The 16200-nt window shown below is 32.5% G+C and overlaps 2 protein-coding genes across 3 annotated transcripts; one reads left to right on the top strand and one right to left on the bottom strand.

Moving 5' to 3' along the window:
- Positions 1-5499: 5499 nt before the first annotated feature.
- LOC112754638 (cysteine proteinase inhibitor 12) lies at positions 5500-8381 on the top strand. Of its 2 annotated transcripts, XM_025802334.3 has the most exons (5): positions 5547-5942; positions 6657-6876; positions 7502-7600; positions 7775-7917; positions 8068-8381. In XM_025802334.3, exons 1-5 carry the CDS (start codon positions 5724-5726, stop codon positions 8203-8205), a joined length of 819 nt encoding a protein of 272 aa, XP_025658119.1. In that variant the 5' UTR covers positions 5547-5723; the 3' UTR covers positions 8206-8381. The 2 variants fall into 2 exon arrangements, with proteins under 2 accessions (XP_025658120.1, XP_025658119.1); XM_025802335.3 differs by lacking the exon at positions 7502-7600 and having other exon boundaries at positions 5500-5942.
- A 480-nt stretch (positions 8382-8861) lies between these two features.
- On the bottom strand, positions 8862-14867 carry LOC112754637 (cytochrome P450 98A2). Its single transcript, XM_025802333.3, has 3 exons — positions 14284-14867; positions 10167-10561; positions 8862-9749 (listed from the first exon to the last, which is right to left on the bottom strand). Exons 1-3 carry the CDS (start codon positions 14768-14770, stop codon positions 9105-9107), a joined length of 1527 nt encoding a protein of 508 aa, XP_025658118.1. The 5' UTR covers positions 14771-14867; the 3' UTR covers positions 8862-9104.
- Positions 14868-16200: the final 1333 nt, after the last annotated feature.

The following is a 16200-nucleotide window of genomic DNA, read 5'->3' as shown; positions in this document are numbered from 1 at the left end:
GATTTATGATTTTTATTTAGCCTTTTATATTCTTGGCTTTAATTGATTAATTGGAGACTCTTGAGTTATCAAACTCATTGTGATTGATAATTGTTATTTTTGCTAATTGATTTAGATTCCAATAACTCTATTCTTTCCTTAGGAATTGACTAGGACCTGAGGATCAAAATTGATTAGTCCACTTGACCTTCCTTTGTTTAGCAAAGGTTAACTTAGTGGGAAGTAAAATATAATTCTCATCACCATTAATAATGATAACTAGGATAGGACTTCTAATTCTCATACCTTGCCAAGAGTTTACTTTATAATTATTTATTTCTTTTTCTTGCCATTCAAATTACTTATTCCCTATTTCAAAAATCCAAAATTCTACCTTTTTCATAGCTAATAATAAGTCATACTTCCCTGTAATTCCTTGAGAAGACGACCCGAGGTTTAAATACTTCGGTTATAAATTTTTATTGGGTTTGCTTAAGTGACAACTAAAAACTTTTGTAAGAAATGAATTCTTGTCGGTCTAGAAGTTATACTTACAACACGAATTTATTTGTGAAAATTCTAGATCGCGCGAGAGTTTCACTCTTTCAGGTGTCGTCCCTGGGATCTTCTTTGTACCTGTTGACTTGAGGGGCTTGCCAGGCTGACGAGCTAGGGATCTGCCGTTTGTTGGCTGCGACAACCTGGCTGACCTCTTCGTCGTTGATGTATTCCTTGGCCACGCTTTGAATTTCCTGCATGGTCCATACAGGCTTGGTTGTGAGGTGCTTCCTAAAGTCTTCATTTAGCAAGCTATTTGTTAGGCATAGACTAGCGACTGAGTCCGTGAGGCCGTCGATCTCCAAACACTCGTCGTTGAATCTATCTAGAAACTTCCTAGTCGGCTCCCTGGGTTTTTGGGTAACTCCCACCAAGTTGATTGGGTGTTTTACTTTGCCTATGCGCGTCGTGAACCGAGCTAGAAAGCTTCGAGATATGTCTATGAAAGTTGTAATGGACTCTTGTGGGAAGGCGTTGAACTATCGAATTGCTGGACCGGCCAGTGTTACGGGGAATGCCCGGCATCTGACCGCATCACCTACCCCTTCCAAGTTCATCCTTACTTCAAAAGCTGTGATATGCTCCTGGGGGTCCTTGGTCCCATCGTACCTCATGTCCGTTGGCTTGACGAAGTTTCTCGGGAGCCAGACATTGAGGATTGAGGGGTGAAAGGGGGTGGCTCCCATGATAATGGGATCTTGTTGTCTCCTGGGTTTCCTTTTCGTGGATTCCCAGTGGCTTTCCGACTCGCCTTGGGTAGGTCGGGAAGTTTCTTGTGTGTGCACCTCTTCGTGCCTTGTTAGGCTTCTTCCCTAGCTGTTGTGTGCTCGGGAGGAGGATCGGGTGCAGGCGTGGGACCGGCTGTCATCGCCATGCGAGTGGCTAACGTCTTCGTGGGATCGGTCCCTTGCCGCCAGCTCCCGCTCAAGATTTTGTACTCTATGCCTGAGTTCTTGCATGATCTTGGCGCTGTCAGCTCCCGTCCCCCCGAAGGGACGCCTTTCGGGTGTCTTGGTGTACATTTGTTGGTTGGGTTGAACAGAGGATCTCGGCTGTTCGGTAGCGCGGGCTATCAAACTTGTCCTGCTCAAGCGGGCCCCGCCTCCTTCACGGAGCTCCTCCGAAGTGATGGGTCGCTCCATGTCTGCGTCGGGTTCCCCACAGACGGCGTCAATGTTCGTTACCTGATGTTCTCGGGTAATCGGATGGTGATGAGTAAGAGAGAGGGAGAGACCCTGAGCGGACGTGGAGTGAGGGTTGAGGTGTGCTGGCGATGCCGAAGGTTGAACGAAACGCGGAGGGGGGGTGGCCACCTACAAGGACACTCCGACGATCAAGTCAGAGTCTGTACCAAAGGATGGCCGAATTAGGTAAAGATGTGACGTACCTCGAGGGGAGAGCTGACCTCTCCCCTTATATATGGTGTTGGATGGGCCCAAAAGATGACCTAGCCCACTGGCCAGGGTATTCGCGAGCTGCCCCTGTCCACGTGGGAGATGCTGGTCGTTTCCGGCGACTAGTTGGGCTAGACTTTGATGGTCCGTAACAGTAGTTTAGTGTGCAATACCTCAATTAAGAATTACCATGAAAATTCAAAATGGTAGCAGTCGCGGCAATGACGTTGTTATTATATTACGTTCTCAACTGGAGGTAAGGGAAAAAGCGCGGAAAGATCTCGTCGATAGGACGATCCATCAAACTTAACTAGTTCTATTTGTTGGAAAAGATTGTAAGGAGATTTGCAGAAGTGGATGAATATTAGGGATGAAAATAAGTTAGGTAGCTTGTCAAGAGTTTGTAGTCTGACTTGTTAGGGGTCTGTATTTGGTCTGACCTATTATACAATAATCATAGATTTAGACTCTTATAAAAATTTTAGTATATTAATAGATTAGATCTAAATTCATTAATTAATTTTATTAGTCTGTGAAATTTTTCTGAACCTCTTAAAACATAATTAAATACATAAATAATTTTATTATTAACAAAATTATTATATATTTTAAATTTATTATATTTAAATCATTTAAAAAATTTTATAAATATTAAATATGATTATATGATATATTACATATAAATATTTTTATTAAAAATAATTTTTTAAAAAAATTTTAAATATTTTTATTTTTATAAAAAAAACTGTGAAGTCTTTTAACAAGTTTTAAGTTAGATCAGGTTCAAACCAAATTTAATATTTAAAAAAAGGGTTTATAACAAACTTAAACTAAATTTAGATCAATTAACTACCTGATAAATTTAATTTGTTAAGAATAAAGAGTGACCTGTTTTCATCCCTAATGATTATAGATTATGAAGAAAAAGCATGGTCTTGAGATAGATGAAGTAGGTTGAATAATAATAATAATAATAATACAAAGGGGAGTGAAATTGGGAGTCGGAGTGGGCACAAGTAACAATATCCGCTCTCATTGACCAAATCAGATAATTGTTTTTTAATACAACAATAGAGAATGGTGCTATTTTTTAGAGTCGATGATCTCCTTTTTTATATATGATTTTTGAGTAAAATAAACAATGGAGAAAAAAACTTTGTCGGCTATAACTCTCCTAAGTTTTTTATTATATATATATATAATATTGCTTTACATAATTTTTTTATGTATATTTCGTATTTTAACATGTATTTTATATAAATAAAAATAATAAAATTTTTATCAAAATATATTTATGCCAGATTATTTGTTATAGGATAAAAACAAATATCCACAAAATTCTCATACAAATAGAGACCTATCCCACGAATAAATAATGACAAAAACAAAAGAAAAATAATCTTACAAACAGATCTGTTAACTATCCTTGATATTTGAAATGATCAAATTTTCATTAATTTCTATATGTTTATAAACCTAAGACTAGAATTAGAAATCATACTCTAATTGGAATGCCATCATGCTACGCCTGGAGATGAATTTTGTGCTATGCTTTTTTCATTGTGTTGTTCTTTTACCGAAGAGATTATGAATTTTTAGTTTACAATATAGATTAATTTATGTTATGTATATTGTATTTTTTTTTATAGATTCTTAACAAAATTTTCTTTTAATATATCCATCATTTCTACATGGATAAATTGATAGGAATCCACAACAGATATATGTCTTTTCTAAAAATATAGAAGAAAATGAAAGGCATTTTCTTTAATGAGGATAAGGGTGGAGAAGAATATTGTTTATGAAATTTCATTGTTATTTTTATATTTAAAAAATAGATTTTTTCATAAATAAATTAAATATTTTATTTACGGATATAAATAATTTGTAGTATATTTATTAATTTATATTGTTTAACTTATTTCGTTTACAGTATAAATGAGATAAGTTTGTGTATATCTTGTTTATACTGTAAACGAGATAAGACATGTTTGTCATTGCATGTATCACATTTGTACACGTGATACATGAAAGAAAACGATCAACATGTATCTCGTTTAAAGTGTAAATTAAATGAGATATTAAAGAATTTATGACATTTGCACTATACACAGGATAAAGTACGACAAATTTTGAGCAGTTATAAAAGGAGTTGCAACTATTTGTATTCTCCAAAAATATTTCATCATTTCTTCTCCTCCCTTTTTCTTTACTGAATTTAGGAAAAATGTCTAGTGGTAGTGGCTATGTTGTTGTAAGTTTGTATCTCAATTGTGATATGAGAAACAGTGACAATAAAGTTATATTTAAGTGTGAAAATCCTATTCTGTTGCGCATTCAGAGAACAAATTCTTTGTTTAAGCTAAAGAGTCTAATGTTGACGAATCTCAATGCTAATAGGACAAAAAAGGTTGAAAAAGTTGGGTAGGTTGATAGCACTAATGGAAAAACGGAATTTTTTAGTTTTGCCTATTTTGGCTCGATAGCGATGAGCATGTGCGTCCCATGTTTGATATCCACGGAAGAATTTCACAGCGAAACAAGTGATGGAGTTTTTTATGGAGGTTGGTGATGTTGGTGGTGGTGGTTTTGGCCACTCGAATTTTGTCCAGAACGACCCATCTCTTGCACCACTACCGTTGCACTGTACTAGTCAAGTGGTAGACATGAACGTAGATGATGAGGAGTCCAATGAGGAGTATGTTGCCGATAGCAATAATGATGGTTCTTCTGAGGTGATGATGAGGAGGAGTTTGTACTAGAGACTCCGGTAGGTGTTTCAGTTTAGTATCTTCTGCTTGCCCTACAACTAATTCCAGAATTATCAGTTGTACCCAGTCATTATCATACATTGGAAGTAAAAAATGGTTCGAAAGTGACAACAGTCACGCTGTAAACGCCTTGCTTAACTTGTTTACATTGTAAATGAGATAAGCCCTGTTTCACAACACGTGTGCAAATGTAATAGATGCAACAACAAACATGTTTATCTTATTTACAAATGTAAACGAGATAAGTTAAGCTATGCAAATTGATAAATATACTACAAATTATCTATATCCGTAAATAAAATATTTAATTTATTTATTTAAAAAAATTCTATAAAAAACTAGGTTGGTAACTAAGTTTTTTTTTGTTATACATAAATAACATATATGTTAAAAATTTAAATCATAAATAACTGAGTTAACAATACTCAAATTGTTTTTTTTCGTCACTTTCAATCAAATTTTTATAATAAGCGTGCTGCAGAAATAAATTTCTAATTAATTTTAGAGTTTATCTACTTTAACAACACTTGTTAAATTTATAAATTTAAAAAAATTATTAAAAATATAAAAAAATTTAAATTTTTAATATATTTATTTTGTTTTTATTAAATAAAAATATTAAAAATTTTTTATTAATAATAAATTTATTATATACCCTTAAGACTCGTGTTAACTAAATCTTTAATTCTATTACAAAATAATTAAAGTATTAAAAATACACTCTCAGACAAATGTATCATTATTTTCGAAGGAAGTGGTGCCGTTGTTAGTAGTTACTACACAAAAGGCTACGTTTTCTCGCCTTAATAGGCACCGATAAAGTGTGGGTCTCCAAAAATTGGGTGGGGCCGTGGGGGCCTTAATAGAATTTGTTCGCACTTTGCAGTTTGCACAGACGATGACAGTCACCAACTATACCAAAAAACAAACAAACAAACAAAAAAGGAGAGAGGCACCAACTAACTAACTAAGCAACTAAAATTCATTCACCATTTGTTCGTTGCAGAATTCGTTGAAGACGATGAAGCTTGGTGCGTTCTCTCTTGTGACTTTGCTTTCTCTTCTCCTTGCGCTTTCTGGGCTCTGCGTCTTGGGATCTCGCATGGTGGAAGAGCACCACGACAACATCATTCGTATGAAGCTCGGAGGGCTTCGTGACTCCCACCACGACGCCGTTTCGAACCACGCTGAAATCGAAAGCCTCGCTCGTTTCGCAATTCAAGAACACAACAACAAAGAGGTATTCACCTGTCTAATTGATTTCCTTCATGTGTGTTAAAGGTTGAACTTTATTGACCTGTGGATTTGATTCCTTTCTTCATTTTCCCAATATTCGTGCTTAATTTCTAGGGATTTTGTGGAAGTTCATCGTTTGGTCACTGGTCGTCTAGATAAGTGGTGTCTTTCACTTAACCACTTAACCCTGCTATTTGATCTTGGGAGTTTTCAATTGGGTTGCTTAAACCAGAGTTACATGAATTACCAATTTCGCATACTAATTCGCAATTCATCTGCATACCAGAATGCCATAATTATATTTTTCACATAAATATTTTAAACGTGGCCCACTGCGTACCCATCCCCTAGCAAACCGTATTGTGTTCCATAGAACTATAACTTAAACAATTAACTACTTGTGTACTTGCTTCCCAAATGGGACAAATCTTAGTTGAATAGTTGTTTTAACTTTTTACTCAATTTTATTAGAGAGAAAGGAACCATGGAAATCATTACCGCTTGTTTGGGTTTATGTTTATCAGATTTTTGTAAAGGAAAAAAGTTGGTTGAAAACAGGGAACAAATTTAGAAAATAGGTTTCTTGATTCCAACCAAATCAACCTATAAAGGAATTTTCTTAACTTGGCCATTCTAACCATGTTTCGCTCTTCCCATGCAAATTATTTAATCAAAGTCCGAATCTTTAGCTATATTGAGTTATTTCTCTTTCATGCAGAATGGCCTTCTTGAGTTTGCAAAGGTATTGAAGGCAAAAGAGCAGGTAGTAGCGGGTAAGATATATTTTCTTACGCTTGAAGCAATTGATGGAGGAAAGAAGAAGTTATATGAAGCCAAAATTTGGGTGAAGCCATGGATGAACTTCAAGCAGTTGCAGGAATTCAGGCAAATTCATGCTATCACTCCCTTTAAGGGTTCAGACCTTGGCGTTCAGCAAGGTAAAGATTCCTTAAATCTATTCATGAATTCCCATAAAGAATGTTTCATTTATCATCTGTTCCTCCCGCTTTATTGATGACACAAGAATTAGCTGTTAGCAGTTTCGTTGTTTGTATGATTTAAATATTCAAGAGGTGGAGAGTACGTTTTCTTCTAATTGTTGAAAAGATATGGATACTGACATTGACCTTACCATGGCTGTGAATTTATCCTTTCTACATTGGATAGATGAACCCAGAAAAGCTTATATGCATGGAGGTGCATAATAGTAGTGTGTAACTAACCTTTTAGCACATTATATAATTTTTAAGTCATTATCTGCATAAATGTTTAACCTTATTTTGGCACTCTTGTTATTATTACTTGACTCAATAACAGTAAACATTGGATTTGGCACCTAGTTGGCAAGAGAAAAATAAGCGGGTTGTGTTGTCATTATTGAAAAAGTAACTTATTTAATTCATCTGGACCATTTATTTGTAGTTTTATGTGTTGTTTGTGATAGATTGGTGCTACTAGAGTTTAAGGAAAAAATTATCGCAATCATAAGAACTAAGATGCTGTATGGAATGGAATTTTCAATTTTGGGCAATAAATTCCATGACAATAGTTTAAATGTTGTAGAAACAATCAAGATCACTTCAGGGATAGTTTTTATATCCTTACAATCTCAGAGAAACGTGAAAACCTTCCGAGAAGGCGAGAACCATCCGCCGAAAAAGAGTATGTTTTTTGCCCATAGAATTTTTGTCTAGTCCTGCCGCTGCTTGTACAGTTGGGATCATAGTTGTTACATTAAAACTTGGATCTCTTCCTACTTTATTTATTAACATTTTTTTTCTCTCCTATTTAAATATCAGTGTTATTTCTAAGAAAATGATATTACTCTTAAATCAGGACACAAACTGGGATGGCATGAAGTGCCAACTCTTGATCCTGAGATCATAGACGCAGCCAGTTATGCTGTAAAGTCCATTGCGCTAAGATCCAACTCTTTGTCTCCATATGAACTTCTGGAGATTGTTCTGGCCAGAGCCAAGGTGAGGAGTCCTATTAGCAAAATACTCATCACATGCTTCCATATGATCTGCTTTTTCCTCAGTTCTTGCTTTGGATTTGTTTCTTTTGCATTTCTAGTCTTCTGTTATCTCTTTCTTCAATTGGCATGCTTCTTTTGGCTAAAATTTCAGGTAGTTGAAGATTATGTGAAATTAAACTTGCTTCTGAAGTTAAGAAGGGGGATGAAAGAAGAGAGGTTTGTGGTTGAATTAAATAAGAAAGTTGGTGGAAGGTTTTATGTAAGCTGGATGAAACAAGATTCTCCCTGAATTCAGTAGCTATCTTCGTTTAATTTATGTAAATGGAGTGACACTTCTCTTACCACTAGGACGAAATGTGTTGTGTGTAGTGTATTATACATTATAGGAACTAGTTAATACATATAAAACATGCCTTTAATACTTTGATGTAAATAATAAATGCATAATGTGGCTTGCCTTGTAAATTTATTCTGCGTTTGCTCTTACTACATGTTAATATGTTTATTCTTCAGTAATAACAAACTGTGTGACAAGTTATGTGAAGTGATAAAAATACAAGTAATTGGATTTTGCTTTACAAATTTAGAAAGGATTCTGCCTATCTATATTTGAAGTGCTTCTTGTGCAGTTGTGCTTTACTTTCTCTTAGCATAGCATAGACATGTTAATAGGAAGCATGAGAGGATGATGCATCACTTTCGTTTTTCATGTACTATATATAGGTATAGGTAGTATGATTGGACAAGAAGGAGAGTGTTTACTCAACTCATATGAAAAGATATAACTTGGAAAGAGAATGCATTAAGCATGCAAAGAATTAGATATACAACCCTCGCTTTCAAATACCAAGAACAAGATGCTTAGAGCTACTTCACTTCAATTCTCTTCCTGTTTAACTATATTTCATGCTAAATTAAAAACTATATATTTCTCTTAAGTAGGAATTTCATTCCAAAACCTGAATGGGACAAACTTTGTTGAGTTTGAAGGTGTCAATGTAAAATACATAAAATCCTTAGGTTTCTCATTGTAATTTCAATGATAGTTACAAAGACATAATAGCAAAACATACTACTACCAACAACAAGAAGGAGGAGAAGTTCCAAAAGCAACAAAAGGGAAAAACTTGTCTTATTTGTACTCAAAGGTGAAAATGAGTAAACAAAATATTTATGGATTAGAAAATATTAAATATCAGCAGGCACACGTTTGTACAAATGTGAGGGCAACCTAGGAGTTGGCACAGCCTGAAGTGGTGCACTCATGTAAGTGACCAACCCAGGATTCTCCGACATGTCAATCTCCTCGGGCCTCGTTCCCTCAGGTGGGGCCCAACTAAAATGATGCAAAAGATGACCCAACATTGACGTCACCAAATTGATCCCAAGTTGTGCACCGGGGCATACCCTACGTCCAGCACCAAAGGGGAGCAGCCTAAAATCATGTCCCTTCATGTCCACATCCTCCTCAAGGAACCTCTCAGGCCTGAACTCCAGTGGGTTTTTCCATACAGCTGGGTCACGTGCCACGGCCCACACGTTCACGTGCACGTTGGAGCCTTTTGGTATGTCATAGCCACCAACTTTGACGTTGGAATTGGCCCTGTGTGGGAGCATTAGTGGGGTTGGTGGGTGGAGCCTTAGGGCTTCCTTTGCCACGCATTGGAGGTATGGGAGGCTTGAGAAATCTAATTCTGTCATTATCCTTTCAAGCCCAATCACCCTGTCTAGCTCCTCTTGGGCTTTCTGTTGGACTCTTGGGTTCTTGATTAGTTCAGCCATGGCCCACTCAACTGATATTGCTGTTGTGTCCATGCCAGCAGTAATCATGTCCTATATAAGTAATGAAGTCAATATATGTATTACCAAAAAAAAGAATGAAGACAAATATGTCAATTATGGTTTTGGTAGGTGAAATAGAATAAAAGAAAAAGAAAGCAAGCACCAAAATAGTTGCTAATACTTTAAGGTAGGTAAATGAAATATCATCAATTTTTTTCACTCCTTTTTTTACACATATATCCTTCAAAAATAAAATAAAATAATTAAAAATTAAAGAGTTCTCTTGATACTCTTATAGAAGTAAATTGCACATTGCATCATGACACGTTCTCAGTATTGTTGATTAGATAAACTGATCAATGTTGAGAATTTGTGCATGATGGACTTACATGCAATTTACATGATTTAATTAAGCATTATGAATACATTGGATCCGAAACTGTATGGTAACTAGTGAGTAGAACATACCCAAAGTAGACCAATGATGGTGTCTTCACTAAGGTCATATTTTTCTTGCAATGTGAGGAGGGCATCAACAAAATGTTGCTTGGCACCGGATTTCAGCCGCTCTTGAGTGTGCTCTTCCATGATGGCTCTGGTGAGTTTGTCGCGGTGAGCACCGTGCTTGGCGAAAGCCTCCTCTTCGAGTGGGAACATCCATCGCAGCCACGGAATGTGCTCGGCCATGGCCAGAGATGCTCCTAGCTTCAATCCATTTGCCACTACAGCCTTGAATTCTACTCCTTGCTCATCCATTATACCTTCTGAGTTCACAAATCTTTTGCCAAATGCTAGCCTAGTGATGTTGTTGAATGCCACGGCTCCCAAGTATTTCTTCACCAAAAAACTTTTTCCTAAGTTTTCTGATCAAAACGAAAAAGAAAAAGTGTGCAACCACTTATGTTAAAAAAAAATTGTCCAAACCTTTCCAATTCTGAAAAATTGGAAGATACCAACAAATAAAAATGTTTATTATAATGAAGATATTGATTTTATGGTTACAAGTATAATTTATGGCAAACCAGAGAAAGTTATTACCAGTACTACTACCCAATATAGTTATGGACTTGTGATATCATACTAGTAATTTTATTTGGGCTTCAAATGATAGACAACTAATAATGAAAAGATATAAAACTAACTTATAATCATGAACGATGTTTTCCGCTTGTCAAAACTATCTAATTATTAACATTAGATGTAGGATAAATCATTAACGTCGTCTTAATGATTAGTCAGTTTTGGTCAGCGTTTGTTACGAGTTAATTTTACTTTTTTTTATAATTAATTTTGTCAATGTATTAATTTTTTAGGGTTAATTTTGGTACTTTAGTTGTTCCTATAATCAACATGATTAAGAATAGGTGTCCGTCTAATCACTCCCTGTTTCGGAAATGGATCCTCTCCAGTTTTTTCAACACTTGACAAAATACAGTGCAATCTCTCACCTTTGATTTTAATAGTGGGACCAGAAATAAATAAGAGAGAGAATGTAGTGAATGGTTAGATTAAACACTGCACACCATCCAGTTTTTTATTCACGGGAGAGGATCCACTCCCCCCTATTTCCCCCTCATCCAAGATATCTTTGTTTTGTCTCACCGCATATAGAAGATTAATTGGCGTCACAACTTTTGGGAAGCAAATTTGGTGGCTGATTGTCTAGCTAAGTAGAGTCAGAGTCTACCGTTAGAAATTCATATATATGATACCCCTTCTCCTACTATAGTTTATTCTCTTATTTCTGGTTGTATGGGTATTGTTAGGACAAGAGACTCTTTCTAGACTTTCCTTTGTTTTTCTTTTTTGCTGTTTGGGGTCCTTGTTAAAAAAAAAACCATATATATAGGAAGATAAAAAGAAAAAACCAAAATAGGGTCATAAGGAATAACTGATTCGTTGTGTGAGCCTTTATGTGTGAAGCTCTTTTTGCTAAAAATGCCGAAAAGCTAGGTAGAAGGCCAGTGGAACTTGTGGTTGGGAAGGAGCATCTAATAGTTGCAGTGTTTAGGTATGGGAGAAAGACATTAGAGCGCTAAAGGAGCTTTCACACACAATAAAAAAAGTCCAGCAAAGTTTTCAGTCATAGTTCACCAACCACAGCCAACCACTTCATTAGTTATTGTTTTTTTCAATAAAGAATTTCAATAATTTTTTCATTCTCAAATTGAATTATTCATACTTTCATAGTTCACTGTTAATAATGCCTGGTCTGTGAAAACTAATTTGATGATAGTTCTTGTCGGAAGAAAATGTGTCTACAAGGTGAAAATTATTAGAAAGGCTAACAATAAAATTATCCCACTTCAACAATTTTCTTTCAAAACAGAAACGATATATATATATATGAAATTGTGGCAGTGTGGCTTACGTTCTACGGGCTAATTTTTTTGATATTACAATCGAAGGAATGTAATACATTAATATTATACTAATTTGGTGTAATACATTGATATGGGGATTTTCAATACCATAAAAAATCATGACTTACGATTTCAGAAAAAGACAAAAAATTGTGAAAATGAGATTAACGATTTTAAGTAAGACAAATTTTTTTTTTTAAAATTTCTACAACCATGAAATCGTTACTCTCATTTTTTAAGTTGATTATAACCATTGATTGTTAATCCAAAGCTTTTTAATTATTGTTCCTCTTCACTCAAATCGTTGGTAACGATTTTAAACAAATCGACACTAACGATTTCTTTAAAATCAATTATGAGTCCCATAATTAAGTATTACACACCCAAAACTTTATTATATATATTACACAACTGTAATTAGCATATAAAAAATAATTAGTTCTACGTTCGGTACTCAGTTACATAGAAATTTTTAGTTAAAAGAGAAAAAGAAATAAGGAAATAATCAGTGGGTGAATTTGGTACACCAACCCCCTACTACGAATATATATGGTCCTACACTCATACAAAATCATAAACTTTATTTACTATTTAATTATTCATTGTTCCTAATTCCTATGACTGGTCAAGGCCCTACCTTATTAGTTCTAACTTCTAAAATACTACTTATACCCGTTTAGTTTCGGAAAATTTTTACGTTTTAAAAATAATTTATAAAAATTAAATTTTAAAAATTAGCTTTTCAAAAGTTATAGCATTTGTGTTTGGTAAATTAAATTAAAAATAATTTTTAATAAATATAAATAATAATAAATATGTTTGATAAAATAATTTTTACAATTTAAAAATATTTTAATAAATATTAATGTAAGAATTAAATTTAGATATTAATTAATGTATAAAGTGATATTAGATTTTTTAATTTTGATAAGTATAAGTTAATTTTAAAAAAATTTTCTTTAAATACTTTTAAAAACATTCTTAATTTAAAAAAAAAACAAACATAAATATACAAGCATTTTTATTTACCGAATACAAAATAAAATATCACAAACACCTCTTTAAAAAATTATTAAACTAAGCTTAAGTCATATATAATAGAGACCACGCCAAATGAACAAGCTAAATTTTCTGGACTCTATTTTAAGACACAATATTAAATATATACTAAAATTAATAAAAAAATTAATTATTAATATAAAATATATATTAAAATATAAAATATAATTATAAATAAATTAAAAGATATATATTTATATAAAATATATAATAGTTATTGGTGATTGATTTTAATATACTAATTATATCTTTTTATTTTGAAATTTATAACACAAATTTCTATTTCAATTAAAATGTTCTCAACCGGTGGAACTAACTAGCAGACTTCAACTCAAAATTAAATGTGTTGCCGCCCACTTTGCATAAGCTTGCAAAGCAAATTTATTAATAAATAAAAAATATTTTATTTAAATAATGCACTGTGTAGCATATTATGGTATAGTATATGTTATTATTAATAAAAAAGAAAAGTCAAATTATCCCAACACTTAGGAAAGCAAAACCGAGTAGCAGTAGTGCCGAAGAAACCCAAAACAACGAGGCAGAGAAATTATTACACACAAATACGCCTAATTCTCACTTTTTTTTTTCAAACCATTTAATTATTACACACAAATATTCCTTTATAAAAATATTTGAAAAAAATAAAAAATAAGTTTAAATAATTTTAAATTATTTTATTTTACTTTTTTTTATATTATCACTTATGTTATTTTATATTTTTAATTACTTTTAAATAATTAAATAATGTTAAATATAATAAATTCATAATTATAAATATTACAGATATGAAATGATAAATATTAAATTGAATAAAATCATTTTGAATTATTTTGTTATTGACTCCTTAAAATTTATCATTCTGTCTAATTCTCTTCAAAGAGTACTCAAATCACAAAGCACTCCAAGAATATAAACATTTATAATTTATTAATTGCAAGTAAATAAAATTTAATGTGTTCAAACTTCAAACTACCCACATTAGTCACCAAAAAAAAAAAAAAAACTACCCACATTAACTTCTCAGAAAAGAAAGAAAACGAAAATCAAATATCAGAAAATTAAATTCCTCGCCCCTCCCCAGCCCCCTTCCCTTCCAAGGAAAAAAAAATCTCAGAACAATAAATTCATGTTAATAAATGATAATAAAACATGAAACATACCAGGATTGATGCAGTCATTGAAAATGGATTCAACCATGGCAGTGACCTCATCTTCTCTTATAGGCCTCAAAGACTCAAGCCTCTTTGGGGAGAAGAGCTCAAGAGTGCAAACCTTCCTCACCTTCACATAGTGTGGCCCATAGTCGGCCCAAATGAGGTCCTTCCCGTCCCGGCTAAACTTCGCCGCCGACCGGCTCCTATGGCGGTCGGCCAGCTGCTGATCATGCTCCTTCAGCACCTCCTTTGCCAGCTCAGAGTTCGAAACAATTACATTCAAAGTCGATCCAAACCACACCGAGATAATTGGGCCGTAGGACTGGGCCCACTCCGCGAAGCATCGGAACCTCACGGGCTTTATGTCGTAGAGGTTTCCGACAACTGGCCACGGACGTGGGCCCGGTGGGAGCTTAAACCTTAGCCTGAAGTAGAGCTTGTAGAAAAGAAGTGCTAAGAGGGAGAGGGGTATGATCGTAGTAAGAAAAGCCATGGTTATGCGATTTGACGAGAGGAAATGGTGTGTGTTGTGGTGTTTTAAGAAAGGGTTGGAGGCTAGTTGGTGTTGGTATATATTACTGTGGAGAGAAGATAGGGAGTTGGTGGAAATTGGACGTTTGTGTAATTATATGTTCCACTTTCTAGTTTCTACAATTCTTTTTTTTTTTTTTTTATAAATTCAACCTAATGCATTATTTTTTTTCATTTATGCAAATACTAAATAAAAATATAAAACAAAAAATTCACAAAATAATTGGATTAATTAAAAAAATATATATATACAATAAATTAATATCTTAATTTTTATAAGAAAATATGCGTATATGTTTTCTTGTAAACATTCCAAATTTTAGTTTAAACTGCAACATTGATCATTGTATATTCATAAATTATATTTTTGATCCCGTATCAAATAAAATTTAAATATTATTTATATTAAAATTTTTATTCAATTACAAAATAAAATACAAAAAAAACAATTAACGATAAAAATATACTAATTGATTAAACACACACATATATATATATATATATTATTATATATTGTTTTTTATTAATATTAAAAAATCTTTCACTTTGTAAAAAAGGTTATGATTGAATCACAATAATTTTTACAAGTCATTATTAAACATATGGACTTGTATGCTAATTGATTGTGTCTAATAAAAAAATTAGACTAATTAATTGTCACTTTAAAATGTATAATAAAATAAATAATTTTGATTATGCATGATATATGAATAATTTAATTAATATATGATAATTTTTTTAAATAATGATGAATTCATCCAAATAATAATATAATAAAAATAATAATAATAATTATTATTATGGAGAGTATTATAATTACGTAAAGTATTGTCAATTATAATTATAAACTTATTTAATAATAATAATGATAAGGTTGATCTGCTTTAAAATAGAAAAAATAAAATTTTATTAATGCTAAATTAACAATGAAAATAATTAAAAATTAATTTAATTATATATTTATTATAGTCACTAATTATAGTTATTAACTTCATATATTTTATATCTATATTTTTTATATATAAATATATATTTATGGATGACTAAATTTTAACTTGATCAGTATTTTTTTATACTTTAATAAAATTTTTAGTGCAATTATTAATATTTTATAGAATTATTTTTATGTATTAATAATTTAAAATTATACACAAATAAAATTACTTTTTATTATTTATTCACAATAACTTCATATAATTAATTAAAGCATTTGTCTTATTTTAAATTATTCTGTATGTATAGATATTTTATTACAAGTTTACAACGTTAATAATTTTTTTGGTACAACTAATAGTATTTTTTAGGATTTAGTTTTTGTTAGATCAATAATTTAAAAGTACAATTTACTATTAGTAATATTTTTTAACTTAATTATTGAAATTTTTCTTAGTT

Source organism: Arachis hypogaea, chromosome 16, assembly GCF_003086295.3.
Source record: "Arachis hypogaea cultivar Tifrunner chromosome 16, arahy.Tifrunner.gnm2.J5K5, whole genome shotgun sequence".
In the NCBI taxonomy this organism is placed as follows: Eukaryota; Viridiplantae; Streptophyta; class Magnoliopsida; order Fabales; family Fabaceae; genus Arachis; species Arachis hypogaea.
This window is presented reverse-complemented; position numbering and strand designations above follow the sequence as displayed.

Bases quoted from the DNA above. Each gene is read 5' to 3' on its own strand.
- LOC112754638 (XM_025802334.3), top strand. From the start codon at position 5,724: ATGAAGCTTGGTGCGTTCTCTCTTGTGACTTTGCTTTCTCTTCTCCTT. The intron at 5,943-6,656 runs GTATTCACCTGT...TCTTTCATGCAG, and splicing joins AAGAACACAACAACAAAGAG to AATGGCCTTCTTGAGTTTGC. The intron at 7,918-8,067 runs GTGAGGAGTCCT...CTAAAATTTCAG, and splicing joins TTGTTCTGGCCAGAGCCAAG to GTAGTTGAAGATTATGTGAA.
- LOC112754637 (XM_025802333.3), bottom strand. From the start codon at position 14,770: ATGGCTTTTCTTACTACGATCATACCCCTCTCCCTCTTAGCACTTCTT. The intron at 10,562-14,283 runs GTATGTTTCATG...CGTTTTGATCAG, and splicing joins CAATGACTGCATCAATCCTG to AAAACTTAGGAAAAAGTTTT. The intron at 9,750-10,166 runs GTATGTTCTACT...TTACTTATATAG, and splicing joins CCATCATTGGTCTACTTTGG to GACATGATTACTGCTGGCAT.